Consider the following 23,045-nt stretch of genomic DNA (forward strand, 5'->3'; position numbering starts at 1 on the left):
AAGACTGGCTCGTGTGTTCAAACTATGTAGAACCGACGCACCTATACATATATATATATATATATATATATATATATATATATATATATATATATATATATATATATAAAAATCGGGTGTTGTCAATTTAAATAAATTTGATGTATTTATAGTATTCAATATGTTATAAATAATAAATAAATAAATATAAAAAATAAATCTTTTCTTATTCTTTTTCAGGATTATGGATACAAAACCAAATCAACCTATAATACCTGGTAAACCATTAAAATTAAAAGAAATATGTGAATTACATCTTTATAGACAAATTCGATGGGAGTGGAAAAACCACTACACACTGTATGAAATATATTTTAGGCCTCTCAACACTCCAAAGTGCACTGATTTATTTGCGTGATTTATATTGTAACGTGTAACCTAAGGGTTCGTTTTCAAAGGGAAAAGGGTCTTAATGTAGACAAGTATGAATAAAATTTTCCTCTGGCTCTACTTGAGTCTATGATTAACACTGGGAATTAATATTATTTACAATGAATATTGTTGATTTAATGGGTTCACAGTACAGTTGAGGTGACAAATGGAAATATCGGCGAATTTTTTACACCTAAAATACATTCTTTACAAGGATGGGCGATTCTTTTTAGGACTTTACTATTATCGTACAAATGTAATGTGGTTGAAAACTACATGTTGGAGACTATTAGATTTCTTATCTAGACTTGTGACGTAATTTGGAGATCACGTGATTTTAGCAAATATACCTGCAGTATTGAGGTCATCTATAAATTCCAATATTGCAAGGGCATAACCAAATTAAAAATCTAAGTTTAATTTATAATTTTTTTCAACACTCTTTGTAGTTTGTGAAAAGTGCTGCGAACCTATATAGATTCTACTATATAATTGCTAAAATTACGTTTGTTAGAGTTTATGTGTAAAAGTTTGTCATAATTCATTGAGGGTATGCCCTTGCAATATATCGATTTATTACGACCCTTCTATTACCCTTCAATGTATCTGCATACAAATATTCGGCAGTATCGATTGTCTAGGAAATGTACGGGAAGTATATGAATAAAATCATTATATAGACATCGCATCTAAGTTAATGGCCTCTTATATATCTGCAAATGTATTTTATTTAATTACAAAATACATTTTTCATTGTATAAAATATAACTTGATCCGCCTCCCACTGCATACAAACTGCGTCAAATTTTACGATATGACGTCATATTGACAAGTGCATTGTGATCAATGAATTGTTTATATATTGCTGCGTGGGATTTAACCAACGACAAAAATACATGCAATAGTAAGTATTGATGTAGTTTAATGCTATCCAACAGTTTAAAATAGCAAAACATTTCATTTTCAATTCATTCATCTAATTTTGTGTGATGTCATAGTAAGCATTTCCCGTCAAAATTAGGCCCCGCCTCCTTATTGCAGCCTTAACTGTGCTGCGTTACTTGTCCCGTGTTCTATTTTCTTACAGTGGTGACACAAACTGAGGTTCTTTCTTACTGGGTTAAATGTAGAATTGGCTTGGCACCTTGCACTGTGTTCCAAACCAAGTTCTAAGAGTACTCGGTGTCTCACCCTTATCCAGGATTACTGCACCTCGTATCACCCAATCCCCTGGTTTACTTTTCACGAGTGCTACTACTTCCACCCTAGCTTTTCAAACATCTCTCACTATGGCTACTTCAATAATTACCTTCTTTTCTTCTTCAGAAGCTTCCTATCAATACAGACTTCTGACTTCAGAATGACAAATACTGCCTCTGCAACCTTTTATATAGTAAAGGGCTATACCATCCAAACAGGGGTGAACAGGCTCCTGGACTATACCATTAGTCCTAGTCTCACCTCAGTGTTTGGAAGGTAAAGACCCATTGTATTACTCATTACACTACCCACGCCTCTGTATACTTGCGTCCCGCATGTTTACTGGTTATTTTTTTTTTAGCAATGAAAACAAGCTAAACATAAAGTAGTTTAAGAATTTCTTTCTTATACCTGGTTAAAATAACATACTAGTAATTAGGTATTTACAGCAATAGTCTTATATACATTGTTTCTTTGCCAAAGTACTTCACTATAATTAGTCATTCCAAATGTCTTCCTCGACTCTCTCCACACATTCACCATCCCTCTGATATTTTCTCACAACTCGGACTGTCTTCTGGTGGCGACTTGTGTCCGTCTGAGTGCTAACATCCAACTTAGTGACATGTTCTCTACAGCAGGAACAGTGATGCAAAACCATGGGTGCCTCATGATCCTTACCATCATCTACCAGACTCGAACCTTTGTCCTCAGGTTGGTTAGGCACTTTGTTGTCACACTCGTCTGCTTTGCGCTTGACTCCAGGGAGACTTTTCTTCCTAATGGTTCTACCAACTTCAAGCTCTGTCTCATAAATTAGATCACCTGGATCCTCTTGCCACTCGGAATCACAATCGTTGTCATCTTCAGCTACGGGTTTGGAATTCTGTGGAACGTTTCTTTCATCATCTTGCTAACTAGTATTAGCTGAGTGTAGTCTTTTCTGGTGTCTCATTAGAAGGGAATGTTTAGCAAATGCCTTGTCGCACCGGTTACACTCGAACCTTCGTTTATTCATGTCGTCAGTTGCACACGCTAGGAGATGCTCCTTCCATTCCTCTTGTGAAGGGAGGCGACAAAGGCAAATGGAACATAGAAGGCCGGGCTTCCTAGGGGTAACTTTAGTCAAAGGCATGATCTGTAATAAAAACAAAGAATATTGCTTACTTAGCAAAGTACATTTACTATACAGTATAATCAAACTGATAATCGGAGTGCCATTTAGGCCTCCTGCATTGCCTCCTACTCGTGTATTCAAGTTCCATCTCATTAAGATTTGTGTTGGTTGATATACCCAACTCATCACCCGATTCAATATATAATTCTTTTGTACTTAAACCATTTTCATTTGCATCATGGTTTACAATGTCCAAATCTTCTCTTACTGTTTCTTCTGCTGTTTGACCAGATTCATCATCACCTGGTACATCTGTTTCAAAACTAAGTCTCTGACATCCATAGTGTCTTAACCTGTCAATGTGGATGACCATGGTTTTCTTTTCACCCACTTTCTGCACCTTGTAGGTTAAATTTGTATGTTTCTCAACAATAACATAAGGACAATACCAAAAGTTCATTAGTTTTGGAGACTTCCCTATACTTCTCTGGGGAATAAGTACCAAAACCTTATCACCAATTTCAAACTGTTTCTCAATGGCATTCCTATCGTGGTATTTTTTCTGTCGCAACATCGACTGATTGGTAAATAGTCGTGTATTTCGATGAGCTTCTTCCATGGTATCTCGTACATCCATGCATATTCGTGTATCGTGGTCCTTTCACGATCTATAGGCAGTTCATACATAGTATCTAAAGGGGTTGAAACTTCTCTCCCAAGCATAAGCATGTTAGGGGTGTATCCTGTGCTTTCATGTACCGCAGACCGGTAGGCCATCAACACATATGGTAAATGTTTGTCCTAATCATGTTGATGGTCTGCAACATATGCAGTTAACAAAGTGGCCAAGGTCTTGTTAAAACGTTCGACCATTCCATCCGATTTCGGGTGGAAGGCCGTAGTTCTAGTCTTGTGAATACCAAGAATGTTACAAAGTTCTTTAAATAGTCGGCTTTCATACTGTCTACCTTGATCACTATGTAAAACTTCTGGCACACCAAACCTAGTAATGAATTGTTCGACAATCATTTCTGCAACAATTAGAGCCTCCATATTTTTGAGTGGGTACGCCTCCGTCCATTTAGTAAAGTAGTCTGAACTACAAGTATATGCTTATGGCCATCATTGGTTTCTGGTAATGGCCCATTAAGTCCGTAGCCACGCGTTCCATGGGACACCCCATTTGATCAAGTTGCATAAATGATTTTCCTGCAGAACGGTTTTCCTCTTTCTACACTGTGGGCAACCTAATACATAGCTTCTTACATCATGCTGCAGCCCAGTCCAATAGAAGCGTTCTCCGACTCGTTGGAGAGTCTTGTTTACTCCAAGATGTCCAGAGGTTCTGGCATCATGACACTGCTATAAAATATGTTTCCTTTCTGACAATGGGACAATAACCTGGTGATATGTCTTTCTATCACCTACCCATTTTCTGCACAAAAGACCATCTTTAATTTCTAAATGATTCCACTGGGAACATACTGATTTGACCACTTTGCTTTCATGCTTGATTTCGGAAGACTATGGACGCTTTTTATTCTCTACCCAGCTTTTTATCTTCGATAGATCCCCATCCTCATCTTGAAGACTTTGCAAAAGAACTGGCACTGTTGATACAACATCTACTTTGTAGTCTGTTTTTAAAATTTGAGGTTCAACAGTGGCAGTTGACGGGTTTTCCTCCGTGACTTCAGCATACCCACATTGGTGACATGGATGTCTGCTTAGACTATCAGCATTACCATGCTTCGCACCAGGTCTGTGCCTTATATCTAGGTCATAGGTACTAAGAAACTCTATCCATCTCGCTACCTGGCCCTGTGGATCTTTAAAATTAAACAGCCACTTTAGAGCACTGTGGTCTGTTCTGATAACTTTGTGCCCATAGAGGTAATGCCGGTAATGTTTGCAAGCAAACACCACTGCCAAGAGTTCCTTTCGAGTTACGCAGTAACGTCTTTCTGACTTGGACAATGTTTTACTAGCGTATGCTATTACTTTTATTTGTCCTTCTATTTCTTGTGACAAGACTGCACCAAGCCCAGTCTGACTGGCGTCTGTACAGTCCCTGAAACGTTCTACTTTCCCATTTTTCCGTTCGCTCACCGTTCGTTCAGCGTGCGTTCACCGTTCGTTCAGCGTGCGTTCACCGTTCGCTCTCCGTTCACAGTTTTGCGTTCTGCGTTCACCGTGCGCTCGCGTTCACCGTTCACCTTGCGTTCAGCGTTCGCTCTCCGATCGTTCACTTTGCGTTCAGCGTTCACTTATCGTTCAGTCTTCTGTGTCATTCGGAACTCCGAAGTGAAAGGACTTATCTTTTTGTTAGCAAGGATTTACGGGTTTTTTAATTTAATAATTAACATATCGTGTTTAAAGAATCGTTATCTCATTGGAAAAAAATATCCACAATATTCTAACATTATTTTTTTTATTATTCTAACTTTGCGTTAAGGTTATTAATCTAATCTCGGAAATAAATGTTGTTATAAGTATGTACCTATATGTATGTAGAACGATGCTGAAAAATTTAATTGAAATACGGGCGATATATAGATACTTCAAGCACTGCAACATTTTGTTTTTATGTTATAGACGACAAATCGTTAATTGAGAGATAATTATCCGAGTTAATTAAGTTATAAACTGCAGCAAAATTACGAAAATATTTATTTCTAACACTGCAGCAAAATTACGAAAATATTTATTTTTATTTAAGCACATTTTTTTTTTTCAATTATTACAGAGATACGTGAGTTCTGAGAATTATACATAGTACTGCGGATATTTTGTAAATTAAATATCTTTGGAGCGAATTAAATTGATAGTGTAGTTATAAAAAAATATTTATTTTAAATGTAATTCACTACAGATTTTCTCTACTATAATAATATAAAGTCTTTAGTTATAGAGAAAATAAAATTCTTCCTTCACTGTAACTTTATATGTTTGCCATTCGATATGATTAAGAGCCCCCCCCCCCTTTTTTCCCCCTCCTAAATCGGTTACTTAGTCGGCATTTCCAGTATATTTTGTGATCATTTAAAAAGGAGTTAATGTGTTTTGTACCTCAAAAATTTCAGTCTTAAAAAAAAACATGCATCTAAAAAAGTCATTAAACAATAGTAATTCAAAATATACACGTGTGGGCGGTGGTATTTTAAACTGGCAGAGAGTATGTTTCAAATTGAAGTGTTAATGCCCAATGTATTTTAATCATTTATTTTTTCAGAAATGTTGGAATCAAATCTAGAAATGATTAAAAAAAATTAAAACTTTTTGGAGATACTAGCACTTCGTCTTCGGTGTGACGAGATTTTCACACCTGCACAATGTCGAATGATTTTGATTGACAGGACAAGCACGTGGACTTCGTGTTAACTTGAAGCAGGAAAAAAAAACGAGCATGACTCTCAAACAAATGGATTTGTTGATTAAAAAAAAAGTTTCTTTCATTGCCTGATATATTTAGAAAAAAAAAATGAAAATTCTTTGTTTGATATCGGTACAAACATTTGGTGAAGCCTGAAAGCGGGGGGGGGCTAAAACGGAATCTCTCTCTCTCCCTCTCATTTGTCTGCTTGATAAAACCTATGCATATTGCTTAAATATCAAGTTCTGAAATTTTAATCGATAACAAGCAATATGAATATGTATGCCTCTTTGTATAATCTTGTCCGAGTATTATCACGGGGAAATGTCTACAGGTACATGTACATGTAGAAGTTTGCTTAATAAATCATCATAAAAAATAGAAATGACACATAAAAACATTATTGCATAAAAAATCTAAAATGCGAGTGTATTAATGCAGTACGTCCACAGACCTTTGTTAATTTTTTTTTTCATTATTTTACACGGAATCGCCTTGGCGCGGAAATATATATGAATGGGTGTTACAACCGTTATAGTTCATTCTATAACTCAGAAGTTTTCTCTTATTTGTACTTTTATTTAATATCAAATAAGAATAAACATTTTCAAACTAAATAATTTTATCCTTTATACTACAGCGCTCGGTAACAATTACAAAATGATGTTTTTACAGCGATAAAAATCGTGTGATTAAAAAGTTGAATTTCATCATCATACAAGTAAAAAAAAAAACTTAGTTTTACTTAATGTGCATGTATCGTCTTTAATATCTTAGGACAATTTTGTAGCATTTATTTTATTTATTTATTCATTAATTTGTTTATTTATTTATTTTTTGGCACCTGACATTAAAATACAATAGAATAGTTTCAATGCAAGGAAAAGATCAGAGGAGTTTCCGAATAAATCGCTCATCTTGCGTTCACCGTTCACTTTGCGTTCGCGTTCTGCGTTCGCTCACCGTTCAGCGTTCACACATCGTTCGCTCTGCGTTCGTTCAGCGTTCGTTCAGCGTTCGCTCACCGTTCAAGTGGGAAAGTAGAACGTTTCAGGGACTGTATCTAAGATGAATGGCAAAGCGAAGTCCGGGTGAGCGAGTATTGGTGCATTGACCAAATGAAATTTAAGTTTCTCGAATGCCATTTGGCATTCAGCAGTCCATATAAATTCTTTCTCCTTTTCCGTAAGTTTAAACAAGGGCTTGGCTATAGAAGAAAAACCACTGATAAATCTACGATAATAGCCACATAACCCTACAAATGACCTTACCTCGGTGACATTCAAGGGTACAGGCCATTTGTCAATGACTGAGATCTTCTGAGGATCCGTCTGAATACCTTCTCCAGATACCTTATACCCAAGAAACAACACCTCTTTCTTAAATAAAGAACATTTCTTCGCTTTTAATTTAAGACCTGCCTCTTCAAGTTTCTGAAACACTTGTTCTAAATTCCATAGAGTTTCTTCAAAAGTGCGACCAAATACAATAATGTCATCAATATACACTAAGCAAATCTTGTAGTGTAAGCCAGCTAACACCGTCCCCATAAGCCTTTCAAATGTCGCTGGACTATTACAGAGTCCAAAAGGCATTACTGTGAACTGGTACAATCCGTTTCTTCTTACAAAGGCAGTCTTTGGCTTGTCACTTTCCTCCATCTCGACTTGCCAGTAGCCGGAATGCAGATCCAAGGTACAAAACAACGTTGCCCCTTGCAAACGGTCTAATGAATCATCGATTCTGGGTAAAGGGTATGCATCCTTTACGGTTTTACTGTTCAAGGACCTGTAGTCCACACAAAACCTTTTTGTCCTGTCCTTTTTCTCTACTAGTACCACGCCTGCAGCCCATGGGCTAGAAGAGGGTTCTACAATTCCTTTCTCAATCATTTTCTCTACCTCTTGGTCAACAAAATCAGCTGCATGATGCGGTAACCTACGTGGAGGTTGTTTAGTAGGCTTTGCATTTTCCGTGTTTATTCTATGTTTGATTACAGACGTTCTCCCAAAGTCATCTTTTGATTTAGAAAATAAATGCTGAAAACGAAGGAGTATTTTCTTTGTTTTCTCCGTTTCATCAGAATTTAAATCTTTGATGGCCTCGGAGTACAGCTCTTTAAGGTGTTCTGGAATACAGCTGTCTTCGCAGTCTGTAACGCCTAGTTTATCTTGACTTTCCACAACACGTGTAACAGCCGACGTGGTACCCACTACCGTGTTTTTGTAAACAATCTGAGGATTGCTAGAGAAGTTCATTAACCTTACCATGACATCGTCACCAGGGTCAATCAAAGACCTCGCAACCAGAGCTTTACCGCTTTTCTGAAATTTTTCGTACGCCTCCATTACTAATTGTCCCTGGCAATTCATATTGCTAGGGGCAAGTAACTTTCCAGGACATATCATTTCACTCCTTGGTGGAATTGATATCGTCTCTTTCAGACTGACTCTGAAACATCCAAGTGACCCTCAAGTTTGAGCTCATGCTCAGTTCCTCCAACATACATTTACCCTGAAGAAATATCCACCAAACATTTATTTTGTTTCAGGAAATCTAAACCTAAGATGCCGTCGGTGCTAATGTCGGCGACAACTGCCTCAAAAGTGAATTCATGATTTCCCAACCTAAAGTGGAATGTGCACTTACCCTGCACTTGCAATGGCGTTCCATCGGCTAGTATTATTCTCTGGGTTACGGGCATTAGCTCGACTGTTTTAGTGCTAAGCATGTTCTCAAATACTTTACTTGACAAAATTGTCAGTGTAGCACCCGTATCCACTAACAACGTACACGGCACTTTATTTACACTGGCCTTTATAAATAACCCAGACTGAACATCAACTCGTGTTTGAGTGATTGAACTCGTATTCGACTTCATATTCTTTGGCTTAGCCTCGGTTATCTCTTTTTGTTCTACTGCCTCCTTTGGGGATGGTGTGCATACATTGTCCTTTTTATAACTGATCTCTGTTCTCCTTTTGACATAACAGTCTTGAGCTCTGTGGCCTCGCTTACCGCAGTTATGGCACTTAAAAGGGAACTTTGTTTGGTCAGATCTTTGTATTGAACTCGATTCATCTGCTCTTGGTTGTCTACTGATATCTCTGCTTTCTGACAAAGTGGCTAGTTTGTTCTCAAGGTCTCGTAGTGACGATCGAAGTTCATCTCGTAATTGTTTTAAATCTTCTCGTATCTTTGATTCAGCTTCTGTTGGCCTATCTAATTCACTGTGTGCTGTTCTGGCAAAACTAACATCATGTCTTCTTTGGCGTTCAGCTCTACAGAAGGCTTCAATCTCCACAGCAAACCGAACTGCGTCATTTAAGGATTTGGGCCGCGACTGTTGGATTCTCAGACGCATATCAAAGTCAGTAAAGGCGTCAACGAACTGGTCTTTAGCAATCATCTCTGTGACTTCACGTGGTGCCGTCGGATACGCTAAATGTGCTAGTCGTCTTATACTTTCCCCTAATTCTGGCAATGTCTCCTTTGGCCTCTGGTGCTTTTCCTTTAACATGGCTCGGTAAAGTTCCGTCTGATTTGTTGGTGCAAATCTTGCCTCTAACGCTTCACACAAGTCTCAATACGCACAAGCATTATCTGTTTTCATGTTCCCCAAAACCGTTTGTGCTTGGCCTCTTAATGATGCTGCCAGGTACAAGCCCTTTTGTCTGTCATTCCACATATTGATGCTACTGCATGCCTCAAAATGTGCTTTGTAATCAATCCAGGACCCAGTACCATCAAATGTCGCAGGCTTCATCACAGTTTTTCCAAAAGTGTTACTAGTAGGACAATTTGCACTGCTTTCATTTACTGGTAACGATGCACCTAATGGCGTACTTGGTACAGCAGGCATAGGGTCTCTGTCCTTCGCAAGACTCCATGTAACACTTGTGGGTGTTGACATTGAACTAACACCTAACGTACTCCAGTGTACTCGCGGAGTTGAGATTCGAGGTGTATAGGTATATTCAGATTCAGCCAGTGACACCCCTGAGTACATCGACTTTTTAAACATCGCTTCTTCCCCAAATACCTTTGTTTCCAAGAACATGGAAATCATAACCTTGGGTTTTATGTTCCTCATATCCACCCATAGCTCCTTTCACATTACTCGCTCTTGCGGTAGGGTTTATGTCAACTTTACCCATCAACTCATCTATGCTGTCGTCACTAGTCTTTTGCCTTAAATCTACACCTGAATCAGTTACAACAGAGGGCTTACTAACATTAAATGTGCTCGGCGTAGACTTTAACTTTTCTAAAGTATCTCTTAATTGTCGTCTAACGTCATTTTCTTCAAGATCCGCCCAAAGTTCTGACTCATGATCACTCATCTTCATTTATTTTATACCTAGTAACCAAACAAAGATACCAAGTACTCTACTATGGTAAATCTTACTATGGTTCACGTATCTACTCAGTGCACACAGAACTCGGTACCTTGTATTTAAACCAGATCTGCGTTCACCAGAACCCGGTGACAGAACACAGTTCAAACTGTTGAATAAACACTTTATTTGAAAGATTCTAGCAATTAAATATGCCCTATCCCTTGACCAGCTGCCACCAAAATGTAACGTGTAACCTATGGGTTCGTTTTCAAAGGGAAAAGGGTCTTAATATAGACAAGTATGAATAAAATTTTCCTCTGGCTCTACTTGAGTCTATGATTAACACTGGGAATTACTATTATTTACAATGACTATTGTTGATTTACTGGGTTACTTGTCCCGTGTTCTATTTTCTTACAGTGGTGACACAAACTGAGGTTCTTTCTTACTGGGTTAAATGTAGAAGTGGCTGGGCACCTTGCACTGTGTTCCACATCCAAGTTCTAAGAGTACTCGGTGTCTCACCCTTATCCAGGATTACTGCACCTCGTATCTCCCAATCCCCTGGTTTACTTTTCACTAGTGCTACTACTTCCACCCTAGCCTTTCAAACATCTCTAACTATGGCTACTTCAATAATTACCTTCTTTTCTTCTTCAGAAGCTTCCTATCAATACAGACTTCTGACTTCAAAAGACAAATACTGCCTCTGCAGCCTTTTATATAGTAAAGGGCTATACCGTCCAAACAGGGGTGAACAGGCTCCTGGACTATACCATTAGTCCTAGTTGTCACATACCTAAGATGTGTTTATTTTATATCCGGAAGTTATCCGTCTTTGTTTTGTATGTTAGCTGTTCTATTATTAAATTAGTAACTATCATGGCGGCCTCATTATTTGACATGGTGTCAGGAGTATCGATGACTATCGCCCTAAAGTAAAGCCATCGGCCACGGAAAACAATCTAAAAAGTTGTAAGGACATCCGTGCTAACTCATCATCAGCATTATGGAGGGATTACAAGGTGCTAGCCCGAAAATGGAATGGAATTCCACTGACCTAGATACTGCTTGGAAATCATTTAAACAACACTGTCAATTTTGGTTTGCTGGACCCTTGACAAAATCCTCTGAAGCACAGAAATGCAATTACCTAATGATTTGGACTGGTGACAAAGGTAGGGATATATATTCCACTTGGAATCTTTCAGAAGATGACGCAAAAAAACTTGACGTTTTATATGAAAAGTTTGAAAAACACGTGAAACCAAAATCAAACAAAATCTACTCTCGTTACAAATTCCTAAGCAGAGTACAGAAAGAAACAGATACGTTTGAGGAATACCTGACTGATCTTAAACTGTTTGTCAAAGACTGTGATTACAAAGAACCGGACGGCATGATTCGGGATGCGATCGTTTTTGGAACGAAAGATCATAAGGTGAGAGAAAAATGTATCAATGAAGGTTCAGAGCTGACATTAGAAAAAGCTATAAACTATGCAAGAACACATGAACTATCAAAGCCTCAGCTGAAATGTATGACTCATGCAGGTGAAGACAAAGCAGTCAATGCCTTGTCTGTGAAACATAAATACACAATTTTGCGCGGGAAATCTGGAAATTTCAGCAAGGGACCGTCTCAAAGTCAGAAAAACAGCACACATTTACACCAACCATGCAGAAACTGTGGTGGAATCCATGAACCGAAAAAATGCCCTGCGTATGGAAAATCGTGTAACAACTGCAAGAAAAGAAACCACTTTGTTTCTGTATGCATGTCGTCTGCTGCAGCTGAGCCCCGAAAGCCAAAGCCAAGAAAACTTAACACAGTTGATGTTGACACTGACTCAGAAAGTGATTCTGAACTCTATATTGCTATACTAGAAACTGTAAACTTCCTTACGGTAGATGAGTGGACGGAAACAATTCAAGTCAACAACGTTCCTGTGAAGTTTCAATTGGACACTGGTGCCAAGTGCAATGTCATATCTATATCAACAGTGAAGGCTATACGTCCTGAAGCACAGATCGAGAAACAGGAAGTTCCACTGAAATCTTATTCCGGACATTTCATAAAAGGGTGTCACCTCTCTTACCTGTCATTATAGAGGTCAAAACTTTAGTGTGAACTTTCACATAGTCAAAAGTGATGTGCAAGCTATTCTAGGAGCTAAGACCTGTCAGGAAATGCAAATGTTACAACGCATTCACAACTTGACCCCTAGTGAACTACTTCCAGAAAACATAGTAAAGAGTTATGGACATCTGTTCAAAAGGCCTAGGTTGCTTACCTGGTATGCACACTATAGGAGTTGACAAGACCATCAGTCCTGTAGTTCATCCTCCCAGGAAAATCCCTATTGCTATCAAATACAAAGTCAAGGCAGAGCTAAATCGCATGACTGAACTGGGTGTTGTGGTCTAGCAAGAAGAACCTACTGACTGGGTAAACTCGATGGTCACTGTCATCAAACCGAATGGCAAAATCAGAATTTGCATCGATCCAAGAGACCTGAACAAGGCAATCCTTCGTGAGCACTACCCACTGAAAACTGTGGAGGAAGTTATATTACAGATGCCAGATGCAAGAGTATTTTCGAAACTCGACGCTACTAGTGGATTCTGGCAGCTAAGACTGGATGACAATAGCTCGAAATTATGTACATTTAACACTCCCTTTGGCAGATATAGATTTACACGTTTACCTTTTGGGATCAAGTCTGCGCCAGAAGTTTTTCAGAAAGTAATCTCGCAAATGGTTTCTGATATTGACGGAGCAGAAGCAATCATTGATGACATCCTGATGTGGGGAACCAATCAAGAAGAGCATGATACAAGACTAAAGAAAGTTCTGGAGAGAGCAAAAGAGTACAACCTGAAACTCAGAACAGAAAAATGTGAGTTTAGAAAATCAGAAGTCACTTATGTTGGACACCGACTTACAGCTGAAGGAATCAAACCTGACCCAGAAAAAGTCCGAACTGTCAACAACATGCTAAAACCTACCTGTCTGAAGGAACTCCAAACTTTCATGAGTTTTATTCAATACCTAAGCAAGTTCTTGCCTCGGTTATCTTCAGTCAGCGCACCACTTAGAACATTGCTTGAAAAAGACACTGATTGGCATTGGGATGAACAAAAAGAAACCAGCTTTAAGAAACTAAAGGAGATGGCTACCAATGCACCGATTTTACAGTACTATGACCAAAACAAGCCTCTTACCCTAAGTGTGGATGCTAGCTCTAAAGGACTAGTAGCCGTACTGATACAAAACCAGAGACCAGTTGCTTACGCATCAAGAGCATTAACACCAACACAACAGAAATACTCTCAAATCGAGAAGGAAACGCTTGCTATCGTATATGGATGCAACAAATTTCACGAATATGTTTATGGACGGCAAGTGCTCATAGAAACTGACCACAAACCTTTGCAGTCAATTTTCCACAAACCACTGCATCAGACACCACCAAGACTTCAACGACTCTTGATCTCACTAGAGAAATATGATCTCGAAGTAAGATACAAACCGGGAAAGGAGATGTTTCTGGCGGACCATCTTAGCAGATCGTTCTTACCTGAGACCAAAGAAGTACTCGTACCTGATATCAACGTTAATGAGATTCATCTAATTTCTCATTTACCGATTTCCCAGGATATGTATGAAAAATTCCAGAAGGAAACCTCAAAGGATGATCATCTCCAGGATCTGCAAAACGCCATATTGGATGGATGGCCGAAGGAGAAATGTGATGTTTCTCACAAGTTAAGACCTTATTGGACATTTAGAGATGAATTATCTGTCATGGATGGACTTCTCTACAAGTCAAGTAAACTAATTGTACCAAAATCACTCCAGAATGCAATGCTGGATAAAATTCACGAATCACATCTTGGCATAGTCAAATGCAAAGCTCATGCCAGAGATGTTCTATTCTGGATAGGGATGTCAGCGGACATTGAGGACCGTGTCAAGTCTTGTGGACTATGCGCACAACATCAGAATATCAATGCCAAGGAGCCTATGCTGGTACCTGACATACCTGACCGACCCTTGGTCAAGAATTGCTGCTGATCTGTTTGAATATGAAAATCACCATTACCTGCTTGTTGTTGACTACTTCTCGAAATGGCCTGAAGTAATAAAGCTAGACAACTTATCAAGCAAAACAACTATCACCTGCTTGAAAGGACTTATTTCAAGATACGGGTTCATTGATGAAATAATATCCGATAACGGACCCCAGTTCTCATCTATGGATTTCAAAGCTTTCTCGACGGAGTTTGGATTCAAACATGTCACAAGCGGTCCACACTTTGCCCAATCAAATGGACAGGCTGAACGGATGGTACAGACAGTGAAAAGGCTCATCATGAAGTCTACAGACCCATTCAAAGCTCTACTGGACTATCGAAACACTCCTTTGGACATTGGATTATCACCAGCACAACTTTTCCTTAACCGGCGACTGAAAACATCACTACCAACCTCTGCACCATTATTAAAGCCACTTGGAATGGACACCAAAGAAATCAAATCGATGCTAAAAAATCGCCAACTGAAAACCAAGATCCATTATGACAAGCACGCAGGACAAGGGTTGGAACCTCTTAGAGCTGGCGACCCGGTATTCATATACACAGAAGGAAGTTGGAAACCTGGAGAAGTTCTTGAACGTCACTCTTCACCTAGATCGTACGTTGTTCAAGCATCAGACGGAAGGAAGTTGAGACGAAACCGCAGACATTTACGGACAACTCGTTATCGTGCTGCTCAAACTCAGGCTAATGGAAATGATAATCGCATTGAATATTCATGTGTTAATCCTGAAACTGTACATGACCATTTAGATGAGCGTGACATGGACATTCGTAACACTGCCAAAACGAACATCCAACCGGTACCACCTCATTGTACGCGCTCTGGAAGAGAAGTGAAGCCACCAAAAAGGCTAAATGATTATGTTGAATGACTTGGTTAATTCTTTGTATTGTTGAGAAAAGACTTAAGAGAGCTGTAGGAAATTTATTGTTTTGTAAATTTTATCCCTAATTTTCTAGTCATTTGTAATCTCTAGTCAATTTTCATTGTTTGAATTTAAATTTGAAGTCAACTGTTATGTCCATATTTTTTTCTAAATACCATTGCATGCACTATTGAAATAACGACCACTATTGAAATAATTATTTCAATAGTGGTTGAGAATGCATTTCAAAACCAAACACAGCTTGTAACCACTATTGAAATAATGTTCACTATTGAAATAATTATTTCAATAGTGGTTGAGAGTGCATTTCAAAACCAGACACAGCTTGTAACCACTATTGAAATAACGACCACTATTGAAATAATTATTTCAATAGTGGTTGACAGTACATTTCAAAACCAAACACAGCTTGTAACCACTATTGAAATAATGTTCGCTATTGAAATAATTATTTCAAAAGTGGTTGAGAGTGCATTTCAAAACCAGACAGCTTGTAACCACTATTGAAATAACGTTCACTATTGAAATAAAGATTTCAATAGTGATTGGAATCATTTTTTCAATAGTTGCTGACAATGATTTCAATATAAAAACCAAATTGCAACCCTCATTGAAATAACCCCAATATTGGAAAAAATATAAGGAGAAATTCTTCATTATGTTTTCCAACATAATAAAATTAATTTATTGAGTTTAAATATGATATGTAATTTTATGTTTCAATTTTTGTCCAGAAATACTATTAATACACGGATATCTGTGATTTAACTGATCTAGTAATTTTAAGTAATTGTGTTATATAATTTTCATCTTTGTTATTAATTGGGGAAAGTAAAAAATTATAAATACGGATAGTTGTAAAATTAGAATATCTACATTAAAAAGAAGACAGAAGACATCTATTGATATCTAATATATGTACAAACTTTCTGATGAAAAAAAAGATTAATTTTTATCAAAAGGATATAGAATAGAAGTAAATTTTCGCTTATATTCTTGGGCTTGCCCACACTACTAATATGGACAGTAAATCACACGTTTCTTGTCAATACATTAAAATCAACTATTTGGGAAAACTAAGTATAAGTGTACATCAGTAGTGACCGTTATTTCAATAGTGATGACAACTTGGTTTAGGCTTTGAAATGCTCTCTTAACCACTATTGAAATAGTTGTTTCAATAGTGAACGTTATTTCAATAGTAGTTACAAGCTGTGTTTGGTTTTGAAATGCACTCTCAACCACTATTGAAATAATTATTTCAATAGTGAACATTATTTCAATAGTGGTTACAAGCTGTGTTTGGTTTTGAAATGCATTCTCAACCACTATTGAAATAATTATTTCAATAGTGGTCATTATTTCAATAGTGGTTGCAACATACCATCATTCAATTTTATTATCCTCCTAAGCTTTAATTAATGCATAATAATTTTCAGTTTAGAGAAAGGGGGATGTCACATACCTAAGATGTGTTTATTTTATATCTGGAAGTTATCCGTCTTTGTTTTGTATGTTAGCTGTTCTATTATTAAATTAGTAACTATCATGGCGGCCTCCTTATTATTTGACATTAGTCTCACCTCAGTGTTTGGAAGGTATAGACCCATTGTATTACTCATTACAATATGAATATCATCAGAACAATTGATTAAACAACGCTAGTGCTACAGTACGTAGCGTGTCTGGGTATGACATACATGTATAATTATTAAACACTACTGCTACAGTAAATAGCGTGTCTGGGTGTGACATAAATGTATAATTATTAAACACTAGTGCTACAGTAAATAGCGTGTCTGGGTGTGACATAAATGTATAATTATTAAACACTAGTGCTACAGTAAATAGCGTGTCTGGGTGTGACATACATGTATAATTATTAAACACTACTGCTACAGTAAATAGCGTGTCTGGGTATGACATACATGTATAATTATTAAACACTAGTACAATAAGTAGTGTGTCTGGGTGTGACATACATGTATAATTATTAAACATTAGTGCTACAGTAAATAGCGTGTCTGGGTATGACATACATGTATAATTATTAAACATTAGTGCTACAGTAAATAGCGTGTTTGGGTATGACATACATGTATAATTAATAAACATTACTGCTACAGTAAATAGCGTGTCTGGGTATGACATACATGTATAATTATTAAACATTAGTGCTACAGTAAATAGCGTGTCTGGGTATGACATACATGTATAATTATTAAACACTTGTGCTACAGTAAGTAGCGTGCCTGGGTATGACATATCAGGATAAATTTTCTGAACTAGTAATTATAAACGGTAGACTAATGAGGTTGAAATGAATTTTAAAAGAATGAAATCTAGGATTACACTAAGTAATGTGTCTGAGTATGACAATAAGATGACAAAAATCTTGCCTAGAAAATAATATGAGACTTATACAAATGGTGTTGTTGTAGAATGAAGAATCCAATTGGGCTTTTGTTACTTACTCTTATCTTTTCTGGTACAACAAACACAACTCTTGTAAGAGAAAATGTACTTTCTGAAAAAAATACGAGAGATAACAACTACAAGAAGTAAATGGCTATTGACCTAAAATCATTTAACTCTTTCATAAACAATATTTACGAGGGTCTGAAGGAAATCAAAAAAGTTACTGTTCCCCTTATTTTCTTTCATCAACCTTCACAAGAAAGACGGTTTTTCAACTCAATTAAAGGTTTAAATCAAGAGATTATTCGTGTACAAGAATCTCAGAATGAATTGTAAAGTGCGTTTCTGGCAATAGAACCTTTACAAAATGTGACTAGAGAAAAACGGTCTCTTATTCCGATAATAACGATAATAAGAAAAGCATTACGCTTTTTGTTTGGCACGGTAAGCGAAGATGACATTCAAGCGATTCAAGCCAACGGGGGTCTAATGAATAATTAAAGAAAGATTACTCACGTCTTACAAAAGAGCTTAACAATTCTAAACATTTCGCGAGTTGTCGCCCTCGTGGCGCAGTGGTTAGAGCGCCTGCTCTAGAGTCGCGGAGTAAGGAGTTGATCCTTACGTCGCGGGTTCGAATCCCACTGTGGGACGTGGAGACCGGTCCTTCGGATGAGACCGTATAAACCGAGGTCGAGTGTCGCAGTAGGTGCTGACACGAAAAAGATCCCTCACTGCTCAATGGCCGTAAGTGCCAAGTATAGGACAAAATTTGCAGCTCTCCACCGGCAAGTGGTGGCGTCTCCATATGAGTGAAAAATTCTCGAGAGGGACGTTAAACAACATACAAATAAACAAAAACAAACGAACATTTCGCGATTTGAAATAAAGGAGAACTGGCATGCAATTAATGACATTTTAGAATCGTTATCAGTTTTAACAAAGAAACTGAATAATTTTTCAACAACAATTGAAAAAGAAATTCTACAGCTTGACCATTTCACCCAATCATATTTACGAATAAATGCGGCATTGAATGAAATTAAAGATATGACCTATGATGGTAAACAATATTTAAATCATTTAATGTTACAATTAAACATGCTCTCGTTGGGTCATTTATCTCCAGATATTATAACACCAATCAAACTCAAGAAAATACTGATTGAAATCAAAAATAAACTTCCCAATAAAATGAAATTACCTGCTGATCCAGAAAAAGATTTGTGGTCATTTTATAAATTATTAATATACACAGCAACGTTGCAAGGAGACCATATATACGTAATAATATCGATCCCCTTAATAAATGAGGGTGAAAAGTTTGAAATTTTCACAATATATAATTCACCAATTGTTGCTCATGAAAATGCACAAAAGAATCTTATTGAAACAAATTCAAGAAATTCAATGGTGTCTCATTATGAAATGGAAACAGAAATTATAGCAATAAACTCTCAGAGGACTAGTCATGTAATGATATCTAATAATGAATTTGAAAAATGTTCTCAGCCTATCATTGGATACTGCTTCGTGAAGAGTCCTACCTACAAAACTAATTTATCAAGATTATGTGTCATTGCACTGTTTTTTACAAAATGAAGCAAATATCCAATCATACTGTCGAGTTGTTGTGAAATTATATACTACTTTACCATCAGCATGCTATGTTGCAGACGGGAAATGGATTATACTACTCAAAAGAAATTAAATTTAGAAATATTTTGTGAGAACGGGCGTCAAAAAGGAACTCGGTCAATGATAATAAACCCCCCTATACAAATTTTGCAATTACAAATGTCATGCACCGCCAATTCTGACTATTTGACTCTTCCACCGTATTTTCAAAGTGAAAGTAATTATGATATGAAACTCCCAACAGATGAATTCCTGCACAGTTATAATTTAACTTCGATAAAATTATGGAAACCTTTTCATTCCACATTTCCAAATTTCACTTTTAGTAATTTACCAAAGAAATTGAAAGATGTTAAAAAGATTCCCATGCATAAATTAATTCATGAAATTAAGAGTGTACAAGATATTCCTGTCCTTGAAAATGGTTGGCCGACATGGGTATATATTTTCCTTGGATTAATGGGTACTATTATCATGGGGATTTTTGTAATTGTATATTGTAAATTCAAAAATAAATGAGAAAATGTCAAGTTGAATGATGTGTTGGTTGTCCAGAAAGAAAAGATATTTCAGCCAATTGTTCAGAGTCAAAAACAAGAAGTCTGTGAGCCAATGCTCACTAATAATACCCCCGCTCTGATGTGAATACACAAGTTCAGTTACGGACAAACACAGTGATGATCAGGAAATTGACATTGGATTAGTAAAAAATTAATCCCAACATATGGCATGTCTAAACAAGATTGTGCTAAAATTGCAAGCATCTGCAATGAGTAGTTGCTGAGAAAACTACGACCAAAATTTGTTATGTATGGTATGGACAGATGCACGGATAAACAGGAAGTTGACATCCGATTTGTACAAAAATGAATCCCACCATATGGCATGGCATGCCTAAGCAAAGATTGTGCTAAAATTTCAAGCATCTGCGATGAGTAGTTGCTAAGAAAAATACGACCAAAATTTGTTATATATGATACCGACAGACACACGAACAAACAGGAAGTTGACATCGGATTTGTACAAAAATGATGAATCCGAACATATGGCATGCCTAAACAAAGAGTGTGTTAAAATGTCAAGCACTTGGGATGAGTAGTTGCTAAGAAAACTGCGACCAAAGTTTGTTATGTATGGTACAGTTAGACGCACGAATAAACAGGAAGTTGACAACAGATTAGTACAAAAATGAATCCCACCATATGGCATGCTTAAACAAAGAGTGTGTTAAAATTTCAAGCATCTGCAATGAGTAGTTGCTGAGAAAACTGTGACCAAAATTTGTTACGGACAGACAGACAGACGGACAGACAGACAGACAGACACACAAGGGTAAAACAGTATACCCCCCTCTCCTTCGGAGCGGGGGTATAATGACAGAGTACCTAGAAGGCAGAGAGACTGACCACAGCAAAGTTCCATCTGCACCAGTAATGAGCATGGAGAATGCTGAAAATAACCAGAAATCAGTTTTGCAGACAATGAAATCACCAGTCACAATGGTTCTTAATTAAATTGAAGCAGAGACGAAATCCACCGAAGCTGATAATAAACAGCCGCAAAAGATCAACGCCATGTATCCAAGTCTCGGACTCGCCAATAACAATTGAATAGAAAACTTAAATTAAACTCTGTTGCAGACTACAAATTTTTGTGTGTTAACGTTTGCAGTGATGCATGAACAATTATTACCACTATACGATCACAAACATTATGACGATGTTGTCAAGTATAAGATGTCACCCAGTTTAAGAGACATTCATCATTATCTGTAAGATGTCACCCAGTTTAAGGGACATTCATCATTATCCATAAGATGTCACCCATTGCTAACCACCTGAGGGATGTCACCAGATGTGAGGGACATTTATCGTATCCTATGAGACGTCGCCGATTTACGGGAATCTTCTCAAGTGGATGTCACCATTTCTAAGGGACATTCGTTATTATATATTAAAAAACTTCCGTAGAATTCGGGACACTCATCTTTATAATTCTTATGGGGACATCAGTGTGTTGTGTGTTATGGACATTTAATTAAAAGTAAAGTGATAAAATTATGGACTGTTTTGGATTCTCATTGTGTTAGTGAACTTTTAATAATGAAACATTGGACAATGTTTCCACGGGTTTGTGGAGGAATGTAACACAATGAGCGAGTAAATTATAAATTTTAAGGACATTGGCAAGTCAGGGTTTTCCGGAGAAAAAAGGTTTAATACATGTTTTTTTTTTCCTTATAAAATAGTGATTGAGAGTGATCTCCCGTGTAGAATTCTCTAACCGGTGAAAACTAATAAAGCGTATGTTACAGAGGTAAACAAAAGCACGTGCACTTCCTTCAACGGGTAGAATGAAAGAAAAGTAGTAATGGCTTTGTTGTACATTGTATTCAGGGACAAAGAGCCAACAGGTCGTCATTTACCATTGTTATGCTCAGAATGCTGGATGTCACATATACTGAAAGGTAGGTCGACCATGCCGACTGAGAACAGTTCTAAGGTCGTGTGAAGGAATCAGCATTTAGTAATTACGAATAAAGTTAAAGATAAATCCATGCCAATATTTTTATGACAATGTGTTTCAATCAATTCAGTCAATTACATCATAAAAACAATCAACCAGTCTCTTGACCAATTTTAGCTGTTAAGGGACGCAACTCAAAAATGATGATCGGTGCCGGTATATCCATGTCTTGTTTCTATATATACATTTTCAGCCAAAATATTTAGAAGTCATAGGAAATGAAGATACAGTAATGTATATAATACAAAAACTGTATGAAATAAATGAGTTTTGAAGAAATATTATGGTGAAAAATTTTGTAGGTCCCTTTTATCAACATTTTACATAGGAAATGCATTAAGAATTGTAAAAACACTAATTTGACAAAATCTAAAAAAGAGTGTTGGATTGGTAGGTAAAACGATCCAGAATATAGCTTGTTTAGTGCATTTAAACCTACTCAAAAGTTCTAGAAAAATTCTATACAATAACCAGGAACCTTGCCAATGTCCTTAATTGACATATTAATTTTGTACAGTGTACTTATTTATACAGTGTATTCTATTATTGTGTAATGAATTATAATTGATACTATCAGTGTGTAAAGCAACGGACATTTACCCTTAATTATGAACTTGTTTACAAACTCTGGGAGATTGGTTATAATAAGGAGAACGTCTTCATTTAACGAACAGTTTGTTTTTACGATGACATTGACACTTTCCACTCAGACTTGGGGTAAAGATGCACAGATCTAATTTACCAAAGAATGTACAGGTTCTCCGATGTTCACATAAACAAAGGACATTGTCGTATCCTATAAGGAGATGGGAGACAGAACTTTCGTGAGGGGCGATCTATATCAGTGTGCTAATGAAGTGACATTTTTACTAAGTAATTGCTATGACCAAATATGTGATTCCCCTCTTACAAAAAGATGTATACACTGAGTATCAATAGCTTTCACCACCTTAGCTCCGAGGCCGGCAGCCATTGAACTTTTTATTTACCAATGTTTTGCCTTTGCTGTGATTTTATAATAAAACTATAAAC

General features: G+C 37.0%; 1 protein-coding gene across 1 annotated transcript; it reads left to right on the forward strand.

Annotated features, from left to right (window-relative positions):
- The first annotated feature begins 14,699 nt into the window (after nucleotides 1-14,699).
- Nucleotides 14,700-15,416, forward strand: LOC133179617 (uncharacterized). Its single transcript, XM_061314325.1, has one exon. It carries the CDS (start codon nucleotides 14,700-14,702, stop codon nucleotides 15,414-15,416), a length of 717 nt encoding a protein of 238 aa, XP_061170309.1.
- The last annotated feature ends 7,629 nt before the right edge of the window (nucleotides 15,417-23,045 follow it).

This window comes from Saccostrea echinata, unplaced genomic scaffold, assembly GCF_033153115.1.
Source record: "Saccostrea echinata isolate AGI-Se365-2 ecotype Australia unplaced genomic scaffold, CSIRO_AGI_Sech_v1 ptg000005l, whole genome shotgun sequence".
NCBI lineage: Eukaryota > Metazoa > Mollusca > Bivalvia > Ostreida > Ostreidae > Saccostrea > Saccostrea echinata.

Coding starts and splice junctions, on each gene's coding strand:
- LOC133179617 (XM_061314325.1), top strand. CDS start 14,700: ATGGATTTCAAAGCTTTCTCGACGGAGTTTGGATTCAAACATGTCACA.